Source organism: Heliangelus exortis, chromosome 6 (genome assembly GCF_036169615.1).
Source record: "Heliangelus exortis chromosome 6, bHelExo1.hap1, whole genome shotgun sequence".
Taxonomy (NCBI): domain Eukaryota; kingdom Metazoa; phylum Chordata; class Aves; order Apodiformes; family Trochilidae; genus Heliangelus; species Heliangelus exortis.
Window position 1 is genome coordinate 6103756 of NC_092427.1, and position 21309 is coordinate 6125064.

At 42.1% G+C, this 21309-nt stretch overlaps 1 protein-coding gene across 1 annotated transcript in view; it reads right to left on the reverse strand.

Moving 5' to 3' along the window:
• The window catches only part of THSD7B (thrombospondin type 1 domain containing 7B), a 313731-nt gene that overhangs the window by 75965 nt on the left and 216457 nt on the right, over nucleotides 1–21309 (reverse strand). The window contains exon 16 of the mRNA XM_071746457.1: nucleotides 3610–3788. Within this exon, the coding sequence (XP_071602558.1) occupies nucleotides 3610–3788 (179 nt within the window). The remainder of the gene's footprint in view (nucleotides 1–3609; nucleotides 3789–21309) is intronic.

A 21309-nucleotide genomic window follows, 5' to 3' on the forward strand; every position in this document is an offset into this window, starting at 1 on the left:
CTTTTTCAAATAAGAGAACTAGAAAAATGTAAATGCTACACCTCTTTTAACACACATTGCACAGCCAAGAACATCTGCCAGCTGACCCCATAATCCAATTGCCTGTTCAGAAGCATTCCTACCCTTAGATAAGAGAAGCGTGGTTTCTACAAGCAATGCCCCTTTCCTTCAAGACTTGGAGCAAAACCTAGTTTTCAGCTCATCAGCAATTTTCAAGCATTTAGGGATACAAGACAAAATCCAACACATTATATGGATCTGCATTAAAACACTGTCAACTCTTCCCCCAAAGACTGTAACTCAATTTATAGTTTCACAGGGCAACAACACAGAGGGAGTTTAAGGCTGAAATGACTACATCAAAATTGAGCGACTATTTCAGAATCACCAAGTGCACGCAGCCCAGGTCACTTCTATCAGAAAATAAAAAAACCTGAAATGGAGCCCTGGAAGGGCTCAGCATAGTCCACTGACTATAGTAGAAACAAAAAATATATAAAAGCTGAATTATTTCTCCTAACTCAATGTGATTACTTCTCACATCTACTGTAAGAGAAGTGGACTGCTTGAGAAGCAGTATGGGCAAGGCAGGGAAGGCATCTGAAGGATGCTTCAAGATGCTTCAGAAGAGCAAAAACCTCTGTGGAATTAAGAGCATAAGCCCCAAGGGATATTCTGCAGTAATAGGCTGTGTCATTATCTCTGTATAAAATTAAACTTCTAAAAAGTTCTGTCCTCAATACACCAGCTTGCTGAACTACACTGATGGAACTGGTTCTAGGACAGTCTTTTCTGAAAGAGTTTATGTGACAATTATTTATATTCATCAAATAAATTGTTCTGAGCACATAAATTGCTCCTCTCTCTAGAGCAGCAGCTTTGCTCAGGTATCTGTATGGGAACAGCCCTGTGCAGGGAATCATGAACTTATTTAGGTTGGAAAGGACCTTTTATGATCATCGGATCCAACTGTTAACATGGTGGGAAATGGTAAGAGAGAATTCCTGGAACGCTGCTTCTTGTAACACTTTCTGTAATTAAATTTATGTCAAATACCTGAAAGGCTCTGAAAAAAAGAGACTTAAGGGGATCTGTCACGAAGCCTAGAAAACACCCTTCACAAGAAGAGGGTGAAAAGATTACATGGCTTAATGAGATAAAGACACAAATTGACTGAAGACCTTAATTATAAGACACTGGAAAACAGAGGGTTCTCCAAAGTAAATGATAAAGCAATAAGAGCCAAGCTAAGAAGCAATAATTTAAAATAAATAAATAAATAAAAATACTGGAGGAAATAATAAGAGAAATTTACCAACACCTGGAGGAGTTTATTATTGGCTCTGTTACCTAATGTCTTAAACAACTGTATAAAACCCAATATACCGGAGGAGCCAGTGAAAGACAGAGCAAATCTCAGCATCAAGGTAATTTAGCTTTCTCACATCTGATATCAAACAAAAGCAAGTATTTTACTGTAGCCATTTAACACATATCATATAAAAATAATTAGGATGTCACATACTTGTATAGAAAGAATGAAAGAATCTCTAGAGCTTTTTTAAACACCATCCAGACCAGGAAACAGAAGACAATCTGCCTTGTAGTGGATTAATGGCACGTGTCCAGCTCAGCTAAACAGCAGCACAATCATTAATTACCTTTACTTTATGGGTAGGCAACTTGCATCTTCTGCAATGTACCCAGGGCCCATGGTGAGTCTAAATCTGAGCCAGGGTTCAGTGGGTGCAGAGCAAAACTCCTTCCAAACTACTCAAAGGACTAAGAAGCATCTGGGGAACCCATGAATAGAATCATGCACACAATATGTGCATACAAGTGCATATCTGAGGGTATATATACATACATATGTTTATGAACACACTTATTAGCACAATTTCTTCTTACTCTAAAAGCTCTGAGCTATATAGGATCTGGTGCCACCCTATAAATCTAAATTGGAAAAAGGTAACCCATTTGTGCTCTAAAACAGCTCAAAGTAGTTTCTGTTTATATCCTAAAAAGAAAAAAAAAACCCAACAAGAAACAAACACAACTCAAAAAAAAAGAACCAACCAAAAAACACCCTGATAATCAAAGTGCCACAAACCAAAAGGAACAGACTTTAATGCAGTTCTAAGGTGTCACTATCAGAGCCTGCAACAGAAAGCCCTCTAATGAATTCAGTGGGGCTTATACTGAGTTGTGTGCTCTTGGTAAAGAGGAAAAAAAAAAAGCCCCAACTACGTTTATATTAATGCCAACTGTGGCACTTGGCAAGCACCGAGCACTGATAAACCATACAAAGACATAATTTCCAATTTTAAACAATCTCTTTCCTTTAATATCTTCTGAAAGGCTTTTGAAATTAGCAAATCTAATGTGTGTGGGAATAGGCAATTCTTTATAGCAGTAAGTTTACTTTTAATGGAAGTAGTCTGCTGTGTCTATGGGTAACAAGCCCCAGTATCTTTTCATTACAAAGGAGCTTATTGCAACCACACGGCTTACTGTGGGATTTCATTTTGCCTCTTTGGTGATCTGTCTGATCTATTAAGAAAAGCATTGAAGTACGGACAACATACAGTTTATTGCAGTTTTATATTTTCATAGTCCCTGCTGCTTCTGTTAGGCTACTGCCTACGAATTTCAAATAGTATTAAGGAAGAAAAAGAAGAAAAAAAAGTTTCCCACAGGAAAAAAAAAAACAAACTGCAAAGAAAATGAGGTGAGTTCAGACTGAGGTATTAGAAGTTGTGCTGCACCCTGGGACACGACTGCTGCAGCAAGTGTTGTACAGAAAAACACCTGGATCTACCAGCTCTGGCACCTACAAGCCATACACAAATAAATCTTTGTACGAACACAATAGAAGTCCTTCTTCACATCCCACACAGCATAGTTTTTATACATATATATTCATGATTCATATATGAAGTCCCTTCAGAGTGACTGTTTCTGTCCTATTAATTAATTTTCATGGTTGAATATCCAATAAAGGACAGTCAAAATTCAATAGTACTTCATCAGTGTTAATTATGCTGAGAATGAATCAGCAAATGTAGGAAATCCATACTAGTTTTGCAGAAGCACATAGAGTATTAAGTAGAATTTGGATAGATGCTGATCTTTTTTTACGAGTAGCAATTTAGAGATTATTCTCCTCTGATGGGATTCTTCAATACTGAATATACAGAGATTAATGTTCAAGGGAACTAATGTTGTGTTGAAGGAAAATGTTGCTAAAAATAGCAATATACATTTAACGAATGTTTCTGTAGCAGCCATAGTCTCAGAGAATTAATTTTTTTTAAAATATCCCTGACAACTGAGCTCTCTAATGCCTAGACACTGTCAGGTGGTATTATTCATCAAGACCTTCCCTTGCTTTGGAAGATAAAACTTTCTTCATACAAGAAGTACAGGGTCTCAGTCAAATTCTGCTGTTTAGATGAGCATCTCCCCCTCTATCCTCAAGACATTTGAGGATTGCCCACAAATTCTGACCCAAGGTGGAGTCCCAAAGGTAACTCCTGGCAGCACTTTTGATCACAATTAAAAATACATCAAGCACAGAGAGCTTTCTGTTGGCTCTTTAACACTGCTTACCTGATTCTTGAGATCCAGCTTGGGGCAGGGACGACCTCCATTGTAAGGTTTCTCCTTAAGCCACTTGGATCGGACTTTCACCCCTGGTCCACAGGAAGAGCTGCACGGGGACCAACTGGACCAATCACTCAATTTGCAATCAAATGGGCAAGGGACCGTGCAAGATTCTTCAATGTAACCTAAACCAAAAATTTAAGACAAGTTTTAATCACCATAACTGCTGAACTCCCATCCTACGATGCCTCGCTGGGATCTGTGTGATAACACAAAAGGACAACTTCTTTAAGAGAAGGCATTTGGAAGGTTGACATCCCAACATGAGATTATGATATTATTTTCAAAGCACAGCAGACATTGAAACTAATTTCTACTTGGTTTAGTTCAATGCTCATTAGGAAGGCTGTGGTAAAACTAATGGCACTAAAAAATGTTTCTGCTGTGAACCTGGTAGTCACCAGCAGGTGGTGGTGATCTTCCCCATGAGATTGTGGTCATAATAAACTTTGAAGAACTAAAGGTACAGCCCAATTTTGTACTGCTGTAGTATTATGCCAGCCATCTCCAGAGCTGGCACTGGCAGGGGTTCAGAGAGTCACTTCCCAGGAGAGAGAACCAGAGGATGGGAAAGGCATCAGAGCTGTGTTCCTGGTAGCTCCCACAAGATGTATGGGGGACCTGCCTGCAGCTGGATCACTGTGGGATTTGGTCTTGGGAGAAGCAGATGAAACCTGCTTCCCACTTACTTCTGGGAGTTCTCTTCATACATCTTTCCTACTATTTTGCCTATTCTTGGTTTCATATATGCTATTTTAAAACTTTGCTTTAACCTTCACCTGGCTTGACACAGAATTTCTCCCAAGACCATCACCTCTTAAAATCAGAATACCAGACATCTGCAGGACAGCACCTTGCTGAATTAAAATCCCACAGGGTTTCTCAGGGAAAAATCAAGGTTCCTCCAAAGAGGCACAACACCAAAAGCTGGTTTAGGAGCTGGCATATGGGAAGAAAGATTTTTGCAGAGCCCTTCACTAGCTGTGGAGCTCCAGGTGTGCAGAAAGGCCATGGAGGGTGGCCCAACCCTCAGAGTCTCCAGTCTCAGGCTGTCAGTGTGGAACAGCTTCTGCACCTTCCTGCTTACCATGCTGCATTCATTCTCCTCGACTTTTGCTGTATGCTTGTCATGTCTGTAGGTACTATTTTAATTTAAACAAAAAAGAGATTTCATGGTAGACCATTAAAGTCAGCAGCTGCTAAGATCAGCTGTTATTACAGGCAGCTTTGACCCTCTGACAGCTCTGGAAATGATGGCCATGGAAATAGCTGAATTTCATCCCTACCATCTTCCTGTTGTTTCTCATTTTTATGCCCTTTCTTTCTGTTTGGTTTTCATCAGACTAACAATCCCCCCCTATCCCTTACCTACAGAATACCAAAAGCTCTTCAATTACTCTCTTATGAAGGGTTTCTCCACTCCACAAAGGGACAGTCACTGCAGCAGGGAGAAAACAAACAAAGAAAGAAAAAACCCCAAACAACAGAATTCAGAAAAAAAAACCCAGTAGCAGCTTCCTCCAAAACCCCTGAACAGCCCCAAACAACCAGGAAACATCAAGGCTGAGGCATGGAGATTATTGTGTCCTGAAGCTGGATTTAAAGATCTCCCATGCCCAAACCTGCCGCTAAGTCCAAAGCAGGACTGCATTACATCCTGAGCACTGACCCACCCCACAATACATTGCCTCCTTCCTGGTCTTCATGCTGAAGAAAGGTTTCAGCCTTATTTAGGTATCCCTGACTGGAAAAATCTCCTTCTTCTAGAGCACTGATGTAGCTTTTGTTAACGGTGCCTTAAAAAATGTTAGGAACAACAGGAGTTCCCTCCTTTGGTTCAATCATAGAATCTCTTAGCCGCCAAACCCTTAGCCACCTATTGATATGATAGGTTTTCCTACTCCTCTCCTCATTCATCTCTGCTACTGCAGGGATTGAGGCGAACACCACCTGTGCTCCTGACCCATCAACTAAATGACCCAGTGCCTTGAAGTCCTTTTTAATTGTCTTGGTACTTCTTCCATTAATGTTATCACTGCCAGCCTGGACTACCAACAGGGGATAATTTCAGAGGGCCGAATTAGCTGGGGGAGTCTCCTACTAATGTCCCTCACACAGGCCCCAGAAAGGCAGCAGACCTTCCTGTGGGATGGGTCCAGTCAACATATAGGGCCCTCAGTTCCCCTCAGAAGGGAGTCACCAACTACAACTACCCTTCTTTTTTTCTTTGTAGCTGATGTTGTAACCTGTCTGGTAGATGGGGGGCGAACAGGAGACCTTCCAGACAGATCTTCCTCTTGTCTGTCCTCTGCCTGATTCTCTGAGTCCAGGGCGTCATATCTATTCTCTAAGGGCACCCGGCGAGATGGTGGGGGTTGGGAGGGGATTCTTTTGCCTCTCTGATGAGGGACCTGTTTCCATTCCCTCCCATCCACCTGGTTTGCTCCAACTGCCTGATGGCAGGAGCGGCAGGGCTTCACCATCTCCTTCTGGACTTCTTTTGGGTTAGAAAGGGTATGACTCCACCAGTCAATTTCCCTTTCACTGTCCCTAATACTTCTTAGGGACCTCTCTCCCTCCTTGAGCTCTGCCACCAGGTACAGGAAGTCATCCACCTGCTCACATCGCACACAGACTCCACTCACACTGGTGCTAACACCAGGCTCAGACACAGCCAGAGGCCTGAACAGCTACGTCCCTCTTGCTGTCCCTCTTCAGGGCTTCCGTCTGTGTGGACACACCCTGCGTCTTAACAGCACCAGGTTTTGCTTTTTTGGAGACCACTGCTCCTTCAAGAGAGCTGGGAGCTGGCTGTGCCCCTCCTGCTTGCCCTGCCTGTGCGAACTGCCTCGCTGACTGCTGTGCCCCGTTCCTGTTTGCCTGCTCCCGTTTGCTGTGCTCCCGCTCACTGGTGCTCCTCGCAGCCCTCACCTGAGGTGACCAGCAGAAGGTGGAGCAGCTCTTTGCAGCCCTTTATATCCCTCTCTGCAGTGCTGGGTGCTGCCCCCTTATCAGCTGATTGGCCTCACCTGAGAGCACCAGCAGAAGCAATGATTCTCTATTTCTTCTCCTTCCTGTATGATGCTCCTGTTCCCTCTTCATTTACAGGAGCCACCCTGGAGCCTGACAGCCACAATCATTTCCACAGTCACTCAGGCTGTAACTCTTCCTTAAGGCTGTAGCCCTGTCCCTACACAGTGCCTTCTGTTTTATTTTCCTACCTCTTCTCTCCATGTATTGGGTCACCTTTTCATTTGCAGCTCCAGGGCCACTGGAACTGGGTATTTTTATTATTTCTGACCCAACTCATTACCGTGGTATTTGCATGTTTGATGTATTTCAACTTGGCATGTTTGGTATTTCTGTCTAGGTGAGATCACACCCATGCACACACATATACAAATATTTCCAATATAGACTCACTTTCCCCAAACAAAACTCACAAATATCCCACTAATATTCTATTCCACCTTCTTAAGTTGCCGCTCAAAGCAATTCATAAATACATTATGATAAGTAAAAGAAATTTTCTCCTGATAGATTTATGAGAAGCACTTCTGAGGCAGTTCTCCAAAGAGCTCTGTTCCACCACCATATGAAATATCATTTTTCCTAGGGCTGTGCGACAGCCTTGGTAATTAACTCTCAACAGAAACAAAGGAAGTGCTTTGTCTCAGAGTAGGATTAGGCAGAGGGGTTACAAACATATCAGGGAAGGTAAAGGGGGCTAAGACTTTTGGCAGTTTAAGACCCACCTCTCTAATAAAAAGAAATGCAAGACCAAAAAAAAAAAAAAAAAATAAAATAAAAAAATATATATAATACCAAAAAGAAATTCAAGGAAGAGAAAGACAAAAGATAGAATAAACAAAACTAAAGAGAACTACTGTATTTCATCCCCTGAAAGTTCTTTTGGGATCTCTCAGTGCTCAGAACCACAGAATTTCACTCAACAAAAATTTTCCTCTAAAGAATACTCATGAGATGTACCCTCTCTGCTCAAACAGAGAATGCCTTTCTGTCTACCTTTTTAATGAGGAACTAGTAAATATTGGTTCACCCAGCTCATCCATTGCCTGTAGGAATGGGAGATGTCACAGTTTAGACCCAGCCAGGTCCACAGGGGACGGGCAGGGGGGGCTCAGGGTCAGTTCCCCACACGGTGTTTCTGCCACTTTCCTTCCTCATGGGGAGGACTCCTCACATTCTTCCCCTGCTCCAAGGTGGGGTCCCTCTGATGGGAGAGTCCTTCTGGAACCCCTGGGACATGAGTCCCTCCCGGGGGGTGCAGTCCCTCAGGAACTGTTCCATCCCAGGCTGCCCAGAGTCACTGAGGGAACAGTCACCTCCTCTGCCACGGGCTCTTCGAGGACTGCAGATCCACATCTGCCCCTCTGTCACCCTGCACAGGCTGCTGCTTCACCTCTGCCCACCTGTGACACTTCAGGGGCAACAAATCCACATTTACCCCTCCGTGGTCCTTCAGGGACTGCTCCGCCGTGCTCCTCTGTGGCCTGCGGGGCCACAGCTGCCATCCCACCATGGGGAAAGCTCTGCTCGGGCACCTTTCCCCCTCCTTCTTCATTGACTTTGGTGGTTTTTCTCTGGGATTCTCTCACTTCCTCCTCTCCTCTGCAAGTCTCTTTTTTCTTTTTTTTCCTTTTCTTTTTTTTTTCTTTTTTTTTACTTTTTTTCTTTTTTCAGGTTTGTTTCCCCTTTCTTGAATATATTCCTCACAGAGGCACATCCAGCTTCCCAATATCTGCTCGGCCTTGGGCAGAGGGGGGCAGGGACTGGAACCAGGGGAGCTTCCAGCAGCTTCTCACAGGAGCTACCTCTGTGGCACCCCCAGCTTCCAAAACACCCTTGCACTAACCTGAGACAGAGACCTGTTTGCAGAAGCCAAGCCATGGTTTGCTACTGTCAGGGGGCTGAAAAGACTTCAGCTTGGATACCCACCATAATCCCAGTATTGGCATTCCTAGAAAACTGGTAGCATTGGCATAATAAATAAAAATAATAATAAACACATAATAAAAAACAAAACAAAAAGTACCAGGGAGATTTGCTACTGAAGCAACTGATGAATAGAGAATTCCAAATTCAGGTTCCTATTCATACATCTGACCATAACAGAATGTGAATAAAAGCAACAGTATGAACACATTTCTGAGTTCCTTTCACTCAGCAGGTCTTTTCAGTGTCACCCCGAAACATCTCACTTATCCTCCACATTCCCCATTTTTCTCTCCTCTGCAGAATCTCGTGCTAAAAATCTATTGAGTTTCCAAGACTTTATAGAGAAAAAGTTTTCTTCAGCCCTGCTCGACCCGCTGTCCATGTTTTTGTAGTTCATGTGTTCTGTTCATATTGTTTCTTGTAGCTTCCTTTAGCCTCTTGGGATTTTATTCCTTAAAATGTCAACTATCAATAAAGCTTGGTTAATTAAGAAACAACAGATTAGAGCCTTTGTGCTACCTTAACCAGCAGCAGGCTCCTGAATAGCACAGATCCAGAGCTGCACATAGATGTTGCAGGAGTCAGTGACAGAAACACCAATGCATGGGATATTCCGTCAGACAATATGAAACATGCTACTGGGGAAAGTTCAGAATTGGAAGGAAAAAATGATCTGGGAGATGAAATAAGCCTTTTCTAAGCTTGAATGCTATTGTTTTACTACTGAGACACTGCCAACATAATGGGATGAACAAGTGCATTTACCTGGGCTGCACAGTTCATTTTACTATTATTTATTCATTAAGAATGATGTACTTGTTGCTCTACAAACCACAGATGAAGTCTCTTCCCTAACATGTCTATAATAAACAAAGCACCCACAGGTGACAGAGGATGTCCTGGGAAGGCTCAGACACATGATGTAGCCCATTACTCGTCACATTTCTTCTGTGCAGCCCGAGAGACAAAGCAATAGCAGGTTAGACAAATAAAGTGAGGATGATGGTCTGGTGGGTGTGGGAGGTTAAGGCTCAAATACACAGTGTGAAAACTGTTATTCTCTCATTTTTGCTGTGCAGCCCAAAAGAGCTGAGGCAACAGAGGCAGCTGGATGAGGGGCTGGTGGGTGTCAGAAGTGGGGAAGCACGAAGAGGCTGTGGAGTGCACAGCAGCACCGAGGGGGAGTTTTGAAGCAGCACAATTTCTTTTCCACCTACACAAGATGCTGTTCATCTCACCCCAGGTCCAGCCAGCGAGGGGCTGCAGTGCCCTTCTGTGTCCTTTGCATTCCCAAATGGATCACGGTGGGAGAAGCAGGTGATTAGTAGGTTTACAAGCTATTGTAATGCACTGGCATCCACCCGACTGCTGCACTTCCAAATGATAAATTTACTGCCTGTGTAAGGTCTGCACGCAGTGTTAAACAACAGTGCCAACGGGATTCCAAGAGGCTGGCTTAAAAGTGATTTGAAAATAAACAACATTTCTCCAGCAGCTCCGGAAACAGATGCACTTCTAATTGACTTGGCTTTAAATTCTTCTGTACTCACTTGAACATATTTCATCATTTCAATTAACAAACTTCTAGTGGTTCTACCCTTGTTAGTAAACCTTGAGGTGCTTCATAAAATTCAAGGTCATTACTATGAGAGTGCATCACTCCCACTGGTAATAACCCCAGTAATTTCCCTTTGAGTCTATAGGATAAAAAAGAGATCACCTTTTAACAAACACAGCAGCAGCAGACTGGACAGTGAGACAGAAGAAATGGTTCTAGTTACACAGACAAAAGGTAGAGGGGGAAAAAACTGATTCATTTTGCAATTAATATTTACATTCATTTGGCCACTGACTGTGAAATACGTAAAATACCACCAGTAAATCCACGTGCTAGAAGTCTAATAGCTAAAGACTTCAGAAGGGAGACCTGGTGGACCGTGGCAATCAGGGGGCCACATTCTGGCCGATGAAGCTTTGGGACCTCCTACAAAGCCAGCCTCATGTTTAATTCAGGTTTAAACCCAGCACTGAGAAGGGACTGCAGTTACGAGAGTAACTCTACCAGCTGATCCCAGCCCCTAGGTTGGGGTTTTCCTGACATGTGGTGGACAAGGCAGCCATCAGCCATGGGCCATATGGCATGACCAAAGGCTCCAGAAGTGTGTGAGGTACAAGGGGAGCACCTTCCGCTAAGCAATCCAGGTCCAAGTGTTTAAATCCTGCTTCAAGGGAGAACATTATTAATTGAAGGAAACCAGGCAGAATAAGTCTGGCACTCTTAAAGTTGCTAACAACCCCTGTTGCATCTGTAAAGGATGTAATATTACCATGGAACAATGTTTCTTTTTTCTTTCCAATTTTTTTTTAATATGCAAAGATTTTAGAGATTTTTGTCTTACTAGCTTGCTAGCTGGGAAATTTGAAAGGTAATCTAATTTGTACATTCAGTAAATGCACAACCAAAAAAAGCCCAGCAAAAATAACATTCACATCAAATATTTTGCAAAGCTCAAATAATGGACCCCCTTGGCTAATTTATTCCCACTCGTTCTTCTCAACAGAGGCACATGCTCTTGTTATCTCTGAGCAGACTGATTACAGATTCTAAATACACCAAAGAGGACTTGTAAAAAATGCTGGTAAGTTTAACTCAACATTATTGTTACTAAAATTCATCCAAAGGTTGAATCTATCGCTCAGTTTCACAGTCTCTCTAAATCCTGATGAGGCAGTCGGGTTGATGCTGACTTTGCATCCTGACTCCTAATGTCTTTTGATTTTGCATTGTAGTTTCCTTCCTTCAAGAACAGCAAGCACACACTTTGCATTACATACACACTGTAATGGTTGATATATTTAATATTTCAACTAAATAATGAAATTCAATTAATTAGCACACTCCTTGTAACAGACTGCAGAACAAGCTGAGAACTCTTCTGAAGAAGAGAGACTCATCTGCTGCCTTCTGAGTGCAAATAAACAGCGCAAATAAATAGGACTTCACAGTGTCCATTCATCTTGAAGGGAACTGTCAATGCAGACAGGCAGAAACCCACTGCAAACATCTGTCCGGGCTCAAAAAGCAGTTGTGAAAGTTATTCCCCCTCCTCCTGGGGCTGCAGCCCTGCAGAAAAGGACTGGACCAGCTCTTGGACACCCTGAAGTCTTAAGAAAGTCCTTACTCAAACATAAAAAATAAATCACCCACTGGGATCAATAGCAGTTAGGGTAGTAGCTCAGCTGTGTTTTTCTATATGCTTTGCTCATCACCCTACTACTGAGAAAATCATCTTCTTTGTCCAAAAAAACCTAAGCAGTTTTTTCTTTATCTGTGTCCTCATCCTGTGTACATCATAAAAGAAATTCATGCCATTGTACTTCATTATGAATTGTTCAGCATAAATGTTCTTCAGGCTACTCAGCTGATAGTAAAAGCAGCTTTTTAAAGCAGACCTGAGATTGTGTTTATTTCTTCTTATTATTGTGGGTTATATAATATAATGATTTTTTTTTTTTTTTAAAGGCTGAACACACTTCCATAATACATCATGAAGACAAGATTAAATTGTCCACAGACTGTCAAATTCCTCTTTTTCTCCTGCAGCTGACTTCTCTCCGAGGCCCAATTGCATGGTAGCTCTGAAAATAGATGTACATTGCAGAGTGCTCTGAAGATCAATATAGGCTGGGGCAATTTGGACCAGGCAGGAAGCACCTTCCAGAACCAAGGGTCCATCACTGAGAGAAAGCTGCTGCCAAATGTCACCAAAAATACCCCTCTCCATCAGTAAATCACGTATGGCCTGAAGGTCAATGGTTTCAGGCTCTGCTGGAGCACACTAAGAAACTCAATTTCAGAGTTCCAGGCCCTCCACAGAGAGTATCTTTCTGCCAGCTTCTAAAGACACGAGGTTCATCACCAGCAGCACAACATGCCACCTCATTTCAGCTGCCAAGCTGCCACCCCAAGACACAGACAAGCCTCATTTAGACAGCTTCCCTCAGACAACAACGTGACAGTATCTGTTTTACAGAGCACTGATTCATTCCCTTGTAGCCTGATAATTAGGCAAGTATCATGCATTATAACACTGCTCTTATTTCAGACAAAATAAACCATGGGGTGACTGCAGAAGAAAGGAACACAAAGCCAGTAGGTCCCTGTGCAATTAATATTAGCAAGAAGACTCGTAACAACACGAAAAAAAAAAAAAACCATTTTTTTTTTTTTCCTTTTAATGTACATTTCTAGTACTTTAATTTACAAACTGGGGAGGCATTACCAAGTATGTCTCTGTTCAAGAAGAGGTCACACAAGCACTGCAGAGGCTCGGGAGAAGCTTCTGAGCCTTCAGTGACTTCTGTAGCCTCCCTCTTCGCTGTCCCTGCATCTGAATCACACCCTGACCTCTCAGATCAATACACTGACATCAATACACTGCCTCAACACCCTCTCATCTCACTGACACTACATGAGAAACCTAACTACACACTTTAATTATACTGGCACTAACCATTACCAGCATTGGGAAGACCCATCAGCACTTTTCCCATGGCCAGGTCGCTTCTGTGAGGTACAAAGAGTTTCATTCCTGCTATTAGAGGTCACCTTGCTGCAGAGACAGGGATACAAAGGCACCTGACCTTCTTAAATAAAGCTCTACAGTAAAAAAAACATCTGATGGAAACAGGATTTTAAGAAAGGGAATAGTCCTGTTTTTCCACAGGTTAGGCATGGGGAGAACAGCAAAACTCATTTAGATGATTGAAAACCTTGAGATGGAAATAAGACATTTTTGTGATGGTTGCAGGCCCTAGCACAGAGTACTGATGTACTGAATTCCTGATAGACTTTTGTTTCAATTTTGCAGCATGACTTTGAGCACTCTGGCTGTGTAGTTCAATCTCCTCTGCTGGAGGATTTCAATGAATTCAGACAGAAGAAGAAAGTGATGTAATCTTGTTAAATAATAGATTTTCTATGGTCACTCCTCCATGTGACCAAGTACAAACGAGATCCAAGATTTCACAGAAGGCTTCTCTATCTATTGTGAGGAATACTAGAAGTTTTGCAAAACAAGCTCTCAGTAATTTAATTTAAATCACCCTCATCTGCAAACCTTGGAGGACAGAGAGATTTCAAAGTAAATCTCAGACTTAGGAATAGATTAAGACAGGATAAATTCCCTGTTACTCAGCAATACCATTATGATAATGCTTACAGCAGACTGAGCTGATCTTTCATTTTATTCACATTTCCTAATTCAGGTCCATTTCTACTAAAATACCTACTATGCTGCAACAGGGCTCCCCACCAGCAGTAAAGTTATGAACCCATGACTTTATAGAGAAAAATGATTTGTAACCTATAGATCTGCTTGAAATTTCTGCTCATCAGAGCTATATAAAAGACAATCAGATTAAAAAACACTGCAAAATACTCATATAAGACACAAGAGGGATCCTGTGAATTACCACCAGTACATGATGAAGAGTCTGGAGCACAGGACTTATAAGGAATGGCTGAGAAAACTGGGATGGCTTAGCCTGGAGAAAAGGAGGCTGAGGGGAGACCTTATCACTCTCTACAACTACCTGAAAGAATTTTGGAGAGGGTAGGTGTTGGCTTCTTCTCCCAGATAACAAGCAATAGAACAAGAGGAAATGTTCAGGGCAGGTTTACACTGGGTATTAGGAAAAATTTCTTCACCAAAAAGGTTATCAGGCATTAGAACAGGGGGCTCAGGGGGTTGGTGGGGTCACCATTCTTGAAAAGTATTTAAAAGCTGCATAGATGATGTGCTTAGGGAGAGGATTTAGTGGGGGTTTGCCAGTCCTGGTCGACAGTTGGACTTCGTTATCTTAAAGGTCTTTTCCAACCAAAACCATTCTACTATTTTGTGTCACTATGTGTCATACAGCTACACAGATCACAAAGGGATCATGAAGTTCTCCATGAGCAGGGAAAGTCTACAGTGCAGAATTCAGCAAGAGACTTAGGCTAACAAGGTATAAAATATACAAATATAACCAATTAAATTGAATGACACATAGGGAGAGAAACGTGTCAATTCTAGATTTATCATTCTATGGTAGCATTTTATTAGAGCCTTGCTTCCTAAAAAGTTGTATTTGAGACAAATACATTAACAGGGCTGAAGAGATAGGCCACATTTCAAAGAGATACCCTGGCCATATCATGCTGCAGGAACCAAGGCAGTAGATCACCCAGTGCATTAACTTGTTATCAAAGCTGTCCTAAACCTCTGACAGACTATTTCTACACCAAGTTACTATTTCTACACTAAAAACACTCCCAATTCCCATGGAAGAGCTTTAATCAGCCTGTCAAAAACAGAAAAACTGACTTAGCCTAATAATAGAAACAAGAGGCACAGATGTGAGCAAGGGTGGGAAGGGGTGGTCTGGCAAGTGGAGGCTGACAGTGATCATCAGGCACAAGAAAGCCTCTTGGAGGTTTGTAAAAAAATCAGTCCTTCACATAGTCTGGTACAGCCACCTCTTCAAAAGGCTCATTTAATGGAATGAAGCAAAAAGCATTAAAAAAATTTGTCCAAAAAGGACACGCTATGAAGATTTATATTTAGAGCCAAGGAGTAACAACAGACATCACTATGACTAAATGAAGCACAAAGACCAAATTGTCTAAATATTTCCTCATAAAATGCATGCTTGCTATCTCTAAGAAGTTAAAGAACTAGAAGTATGTACATTTCTATGTACTAATGCCTCAGGGCAAGTCTTACCTTGCTTTAAATAAGCTGCTTTGATAGCCAGTTTGACCCATTCAGAAATAACCTTTTTGATGGCTGTTTACTTTTGATTCTGTTGCCAGAAAAACATAAGAGAACAGCAATGTCTGAAGAGTTGTCCTGTGACTCAGTTTTATTTGATAAATCTTTTAACATCCAGCAAGGAAGAACTGTAGCCAAATTGTCTTATAGAGAACAGATTTTGGAAAAAAAAAAAGAACGGAAAAGATAGGGAATAAATCAATGCTCTTTGAGCACTGTTATGAGAGCAATATGTAGAAATCCTGTAGCCAAACAAGAAATGGAGGGCAGGTCCTTTATGGGCTCTTTTTCTGTGCTTACAGCTCCCCTGGCAGGCACAGCTGTAATTAAGAGTGTCACCACACACCCAAGGAGAGGTGTAGAAAATGTCAGAGAGAGGTCCAGAGGAGAACCCAGCCAGGATTTCGGGGCTAAATTTAGAAGCTATTTAAGCTTTGAGAGAGGTGGAAACCAGTCGAAGGTGACAGTGGCTTTGAAGAGTCCTGAAGCAGGGACATGAGGGGAAGACAGCCCTGTCTGCAGCTGGCAACACCTTTCAGCCCCCCCGTGATCCAATCTCAGCTTTAATTCCCATGCCATGGGATGGGATGGGCAGACAGTAAGGTGACTTTATAGCAGAAACTTTTTCCTCAAGCAGTCTTTGAAAACCTTTGTCCTGAAAGTAACACAGTCACTTTTCTATAATAAAAAGGCCAGAGAAAGATCGACTGCACAGCCACACAGGGGAAACCAGAGAGAACCAGGAGTATTGTAATATTTAATTAAACCCAAATGCCAGCAGAAGGGTAGGGCAGCCTGAACACACGGTCTACATGGCATCAGTAACTGATGGTGCCAAGACCACCTCCTGCTCCCTCACTTGTAGGGAGGAGGAGACATCCCAAGGATGGAGCTGGGGAGAGAGCTGAGGAAGGGTTGGTTGCCTGTTGGCCTTGTAAAAGAAGTGAGGCTCTGACAGGGATGAGACCTCATCCATTAGGTGATCGTAGGATGCTGGTTATGGAAGTTAAGAAACTGCTTAAACCTAAAACTAGTTGGATGGTGGAAATAATGGTTTGTGCTTAAAAAAATTAAATTTCAATATAAAATTTAATTTAGACTAAGAATGAAATTAAATGCTTAGGGGGCATTTTCAAAAACAAGTTTGGCTCAGAGAAGTTTCTATTTCTGAAGATTTTAAAAACAAAACCAGGGAGTACTGCAAAATTTCATTGGAAATTATGGAAAAATATGTGCCATGGTAATTGTCAGAATAGGTAACCTTTCAAAAATTAACAGGCATTTATCCAATGTAGCTTTTTGAAATTTTTTTTTTTCCCCCAAACTGTTACCTGGTAGGAAAGGTAAGTTTGCTATCAGTCCAGGATAGTCTGGGTTAATGTTTCTTAAACATATAAAGCTCTGCTTACAGTTTTTGAGCTACACAAATACCATTTGCCAGAACAATTCTTAAAATCTGGTGATTAAAAGCTACCTGAAACTAGCTCATTTTCTCCTCAAAGAAGTCAGGGATTTGCACACCAGAAGGTTTTAGAGCAGGTCCCTGTGTTGATCAGTCATGCAATGTCCATCAAACTGGTGGCCAGGATTTTCATGTAAGGGAGTGTAAACCCCAAAGGAACCCACCTGGTAGAAATAAATGCAGCCTTACTCTGGCCTGACCTTTCAGCAAATCAAACTTCATGAGACTTGACACCACCTGGTTTTCAGCAATAGGAGTTGAAATTCCTGATCCATGACCTTTGCATCCTGTCCTAAATCTCTCACCACTGGAGACATTGCTAGGCAGGACAGAAGCAGCACTGTCACTGCTTGTACATGCTGCCCTGATGTGCCTTGGAGCAGGGAACATCCTACCAGCCACCACAAAAACTGTGACTTTTTATGCCACCAGAATTTTTGACTCCTCCTGGTACATCTCTTCTCCAGTGCCACTATTTGGGATTAAAGATGATTTTTTTCAAGGAGTGACCTTACCATCAGCCTTCCCCATACCAATGTTAGGTTGTCCTGATGGGGCAGAACTGAGTGGTACCCACCTCTGCAGCAGCAGGGGCTGGGGAACCCTCTGAGCAACCCCAATCCTCTTTGATTTGTCCACCCACAACAAACCACACACAAAAAAAAACCCCTGCATCGTTGAGAATAAGGTATGTGAGCATCCCTGCTGTGCCCTTCATAAATTTAGAGATAATTAAAGCTTTCTAAGGTGACTGTAGGTTGAAGTTAACTGCTTTCTGATTTAAAGCCAGGATCTATTTGTCTGTTGTGTTTTTTGTTGAGGTTCCTATTGTTGCAAGCAAAGCAGAATTTGAATAGTATAAGCCCCTTTCATAAATTCCTGCTTTCCATAAATTGCCCATTGGATCAAAAGCAGAACCTATGAGCAAGAGCACAGAAGTCCCCAGCCTTTGATTTGGAACAGATGAGGAACCCCATGTTCCTCTAAGATTAAAAAAAAAAATCCTGTTGGCACAGCATGCAAAAAGGAGAGGCAAAAGAACTACATGAAATACTGGAAAAAAAAAAAAAAAAAAAGAAAAAAAAAAAAAAAAAAAGAAGACAGAAGTTTAAAAATGGTATGAGGAACACAGATGACAAATTGTGAAGTAGATGAACCACATTTAAGAGGAGAATTTCATGTCCAAAGAGGATGGTCCAAACACCAGCCAGAGAATAGAGACCCTGTGGACTAGAAGGCAAGTCAGTCCTCAATACATTTCTGTAATATAATTAGAGACAGTCATCTCTGTCTGTAATTTCATATTTCCATTTGCAAACTAAAGGAAAGAAAAGAAGAGTGAATCAATTCCAGGAAAAAAGCATTAGCTCAATCTGGAAACCACAGGCTCCTCATTTCTTGAGATTAGTGAATGAGTGATCAAGAAAAACTATGAAACCACTAAAATCAAGCAGTAGACTTATCTCAAAAGCCAGTCTGGGGGAAAAAAAAAAAAAAGCTAGGGATTTTTCTGGACAAGAGAGAAAAGCTTTGGCATAGAAATGAATAAAATTCTTAAGCTCGTTCTAGCCAAGTATCACAAGCTAACTTAAGGTTAAATTGCAGTGAGGACAGGTAAATTAGGCAAAGCCACTAGAATTGACCCAAAATGTTCACAGAAGCTGTGCCCAGCTGTGCTGGGTCAGGACATGGGTGTCAGGTCCTGACAGAAGAAACTGTAGGCACCAGGTAAACCAGCAGTGCATTTCCATTAAAACACATCTGAATGCTTTTGTCTGCACTGCTTTTGGACCTGAGGATACTCTCTCTGTATGTGGTAACTACACCAATGAGGAGGAAATCCATCTCCTGTGGAGAAGGTATTCTTAAAGGGTTACTGCATTTGCAGCTCACTGACTTAGGAGAGCTGGAGTCTAGACTAACACCGATGAACTGACTTTATTGGGGGGCTTGTTTGGTTTTTATTCCCCCCCAGTTGCAAATGCAGAATTTCTCACAAAACATAGTGTAGATCAGGACCCCAGAGCCTCTCTGAGCAGTGATTAATTCCTATGTTAGTCTCAAACTCACAGTACATCACCTGATAACTATAATGCATTCATGTAATAAGTCCCACTGACACAGGGAACTAAACCCTACTGAAGCGGTGAGTTCAGCAGCCAGGTTCAGTCAGGTAAAGATGAAATTTTTCCAGAGCAGGCAGGAGCCCAGAGTTTGCTCTCTAGAAAAGGTAGAAACTGACCTATTCTATTAAAACGGACCTATTCTATTCCATCTTCATTGTCCTACACCTTGTACCCATGGCACTGTTAAATCTGGGACAAACTTAAACCTACTTCTAAGGCAAAGTTTGCATCCTTACATCTGTCTTTCTGCATTTTTGAAAAAGTTCTTCAAAAGGACCCAGCAAAGAACTGAGGTCTGTGTCTTACAAGTTTTCACTTGTCTCCTGGTTCAAGGCAAAGGAATGAAAAGCACTGCCCTGCAAAAGGAATAGAGCAGGAAACAATTGAAAGTCAGAAGACCTGAAAAGTAAAAGAGGAACACACTTATCCCCACGTCTCATAAAGCAAGAACAATGCCTTGATATCACAGTGATTTGCATTCAATATATAAGACAAAGACTTAATTAGCCATAAATGTGGTCAGCCAGCAAATGTTAAAAGGTCACCTGATGCTTACTGTGAACAAGACAAACTGAGCTGCTTAAAAAAACCCAAAACTCCCATGAATAATTTCTCAGGGCTTAGCAACTGGGCATGCTTCTGTAATTGGCTCTTCTCTATTACGGTTGAATAACACACTGCTAATTATTAACTGGATAATGATTTGTTTCTATCACTAATTCAATAATGTGTTCAAAAGTGCATTCTGAAAGCTCCCAGCTCTAGAGACCATAAATATTTGGCTTATCTTCACTCAGCTGCTGTGGCTGGAAGGCAGGTCCCAAGAGATGGAACTGGAGCACTCAAGCTCCCAAAAGATCCACATCCTCTGGAGACTGAGGCAATGTTGCTTTCCTACTCGATTTCCAGGGAACAGAAGGTGTTCAAGACTGGGTAGCAATTAGGAGTTTAGACATCTTGGGTACTAAACAGGAGTCTGGCTGGAGAGTAATAGGGGAACTCTCACCGTTAGGGGAACTCTTATGTGCCATCCAAAAGGTGGAAAGAACTCACCCCTCCTTTACATCCCACTTCCAAACCTAAAGGTATTCAGAGCAGACTGTAAATAAGAGTGTAGGAGAAAGGGCACATGAAAGGGCTCTGCTGTACAGGACCCACCACCTCCCTGGTCTCTGACACAGGTCCTGGGCCAGGGTGATGCTGCAAACATTTCTACTCTGATAAAAGTAAAGACAACAAAGCCAATAATAATCCCCTTGAGCTACCACTCCTTACTACCTCCCTGAGAGAAGCTGGACTACTAAAAATGCCACATAAATACCACTGACAGAAAGTAGGATCAAGGTTATTCATAAGCCCCCCTCCCCCTGCATAGACAACCTCCTCTTTTTGTTACTCATAAAAACCCTGAATTTTTCAAAAGAGCAAGTCACGGCACAGGAAACCCCACCTTTCAAAAGCCCACAGCTCCCTTTTTGCTGAAGAAAAGGTAATGTTTTTGGGGAAAGGTATAGCATTCCTCCTTCATGGGCCACAGAGGCACAATCAATTGGCACAACAGCACGTTGTAGAAACACAACCCATGGAAAGCTGTTTTATGAACCTGTGCAGCCAGCTGGAACAGCCATCAACAGCTGCGAGAGGAATTCACTCCAGGACTGAATCACTTCATTAGGATGGGTTTTTCTCCTTTTATTACATGCAGCTCAGGCTGCCGACCTTAATCCTGAAGACCCTCCACAGAGCAGCCCCATTTCTTCCTCTGCTTCCCCATATACTCAGGAAGAGTCATCATTCCTGTTGAATTACTTAATCTCCTCCTGACATATCACTTCTCCCCCTCCCATCACATAGCTCACCAGCACTTTTCCAACCTACTACATCACACGGTGTGGACTACAAAGCTTTGTGACTGTAAGTCAGACAGCATCAGGAGTTTGGGAGCAGCGGAGGTGCAGAATTAACCCCTAGGACAAGGGCTTTTGTCTGCAAGTGGATTTATCATAATGATTGCAACAAACCACATATCATAAAAACTGGGAGAAAATATCCAGATGGAATGACATTTCCTGCTTGCTCTGCTTCTGATTCTGCCCTTTTTCTGTTTGATACAGGATACTCGATTACATGTGAATTATCAGTGGAGAGAAGCACAGCCCAGAGCCCCAGCAAGCAGTGACACAGGAATATTTGTTGTGCACCAATTTAAGCTGGAGCCTGGCATGGAACTGGAAGAATGAGATCACTGACTGCTGAAGTCATGTGCCCTTGGCATGAGTGACAG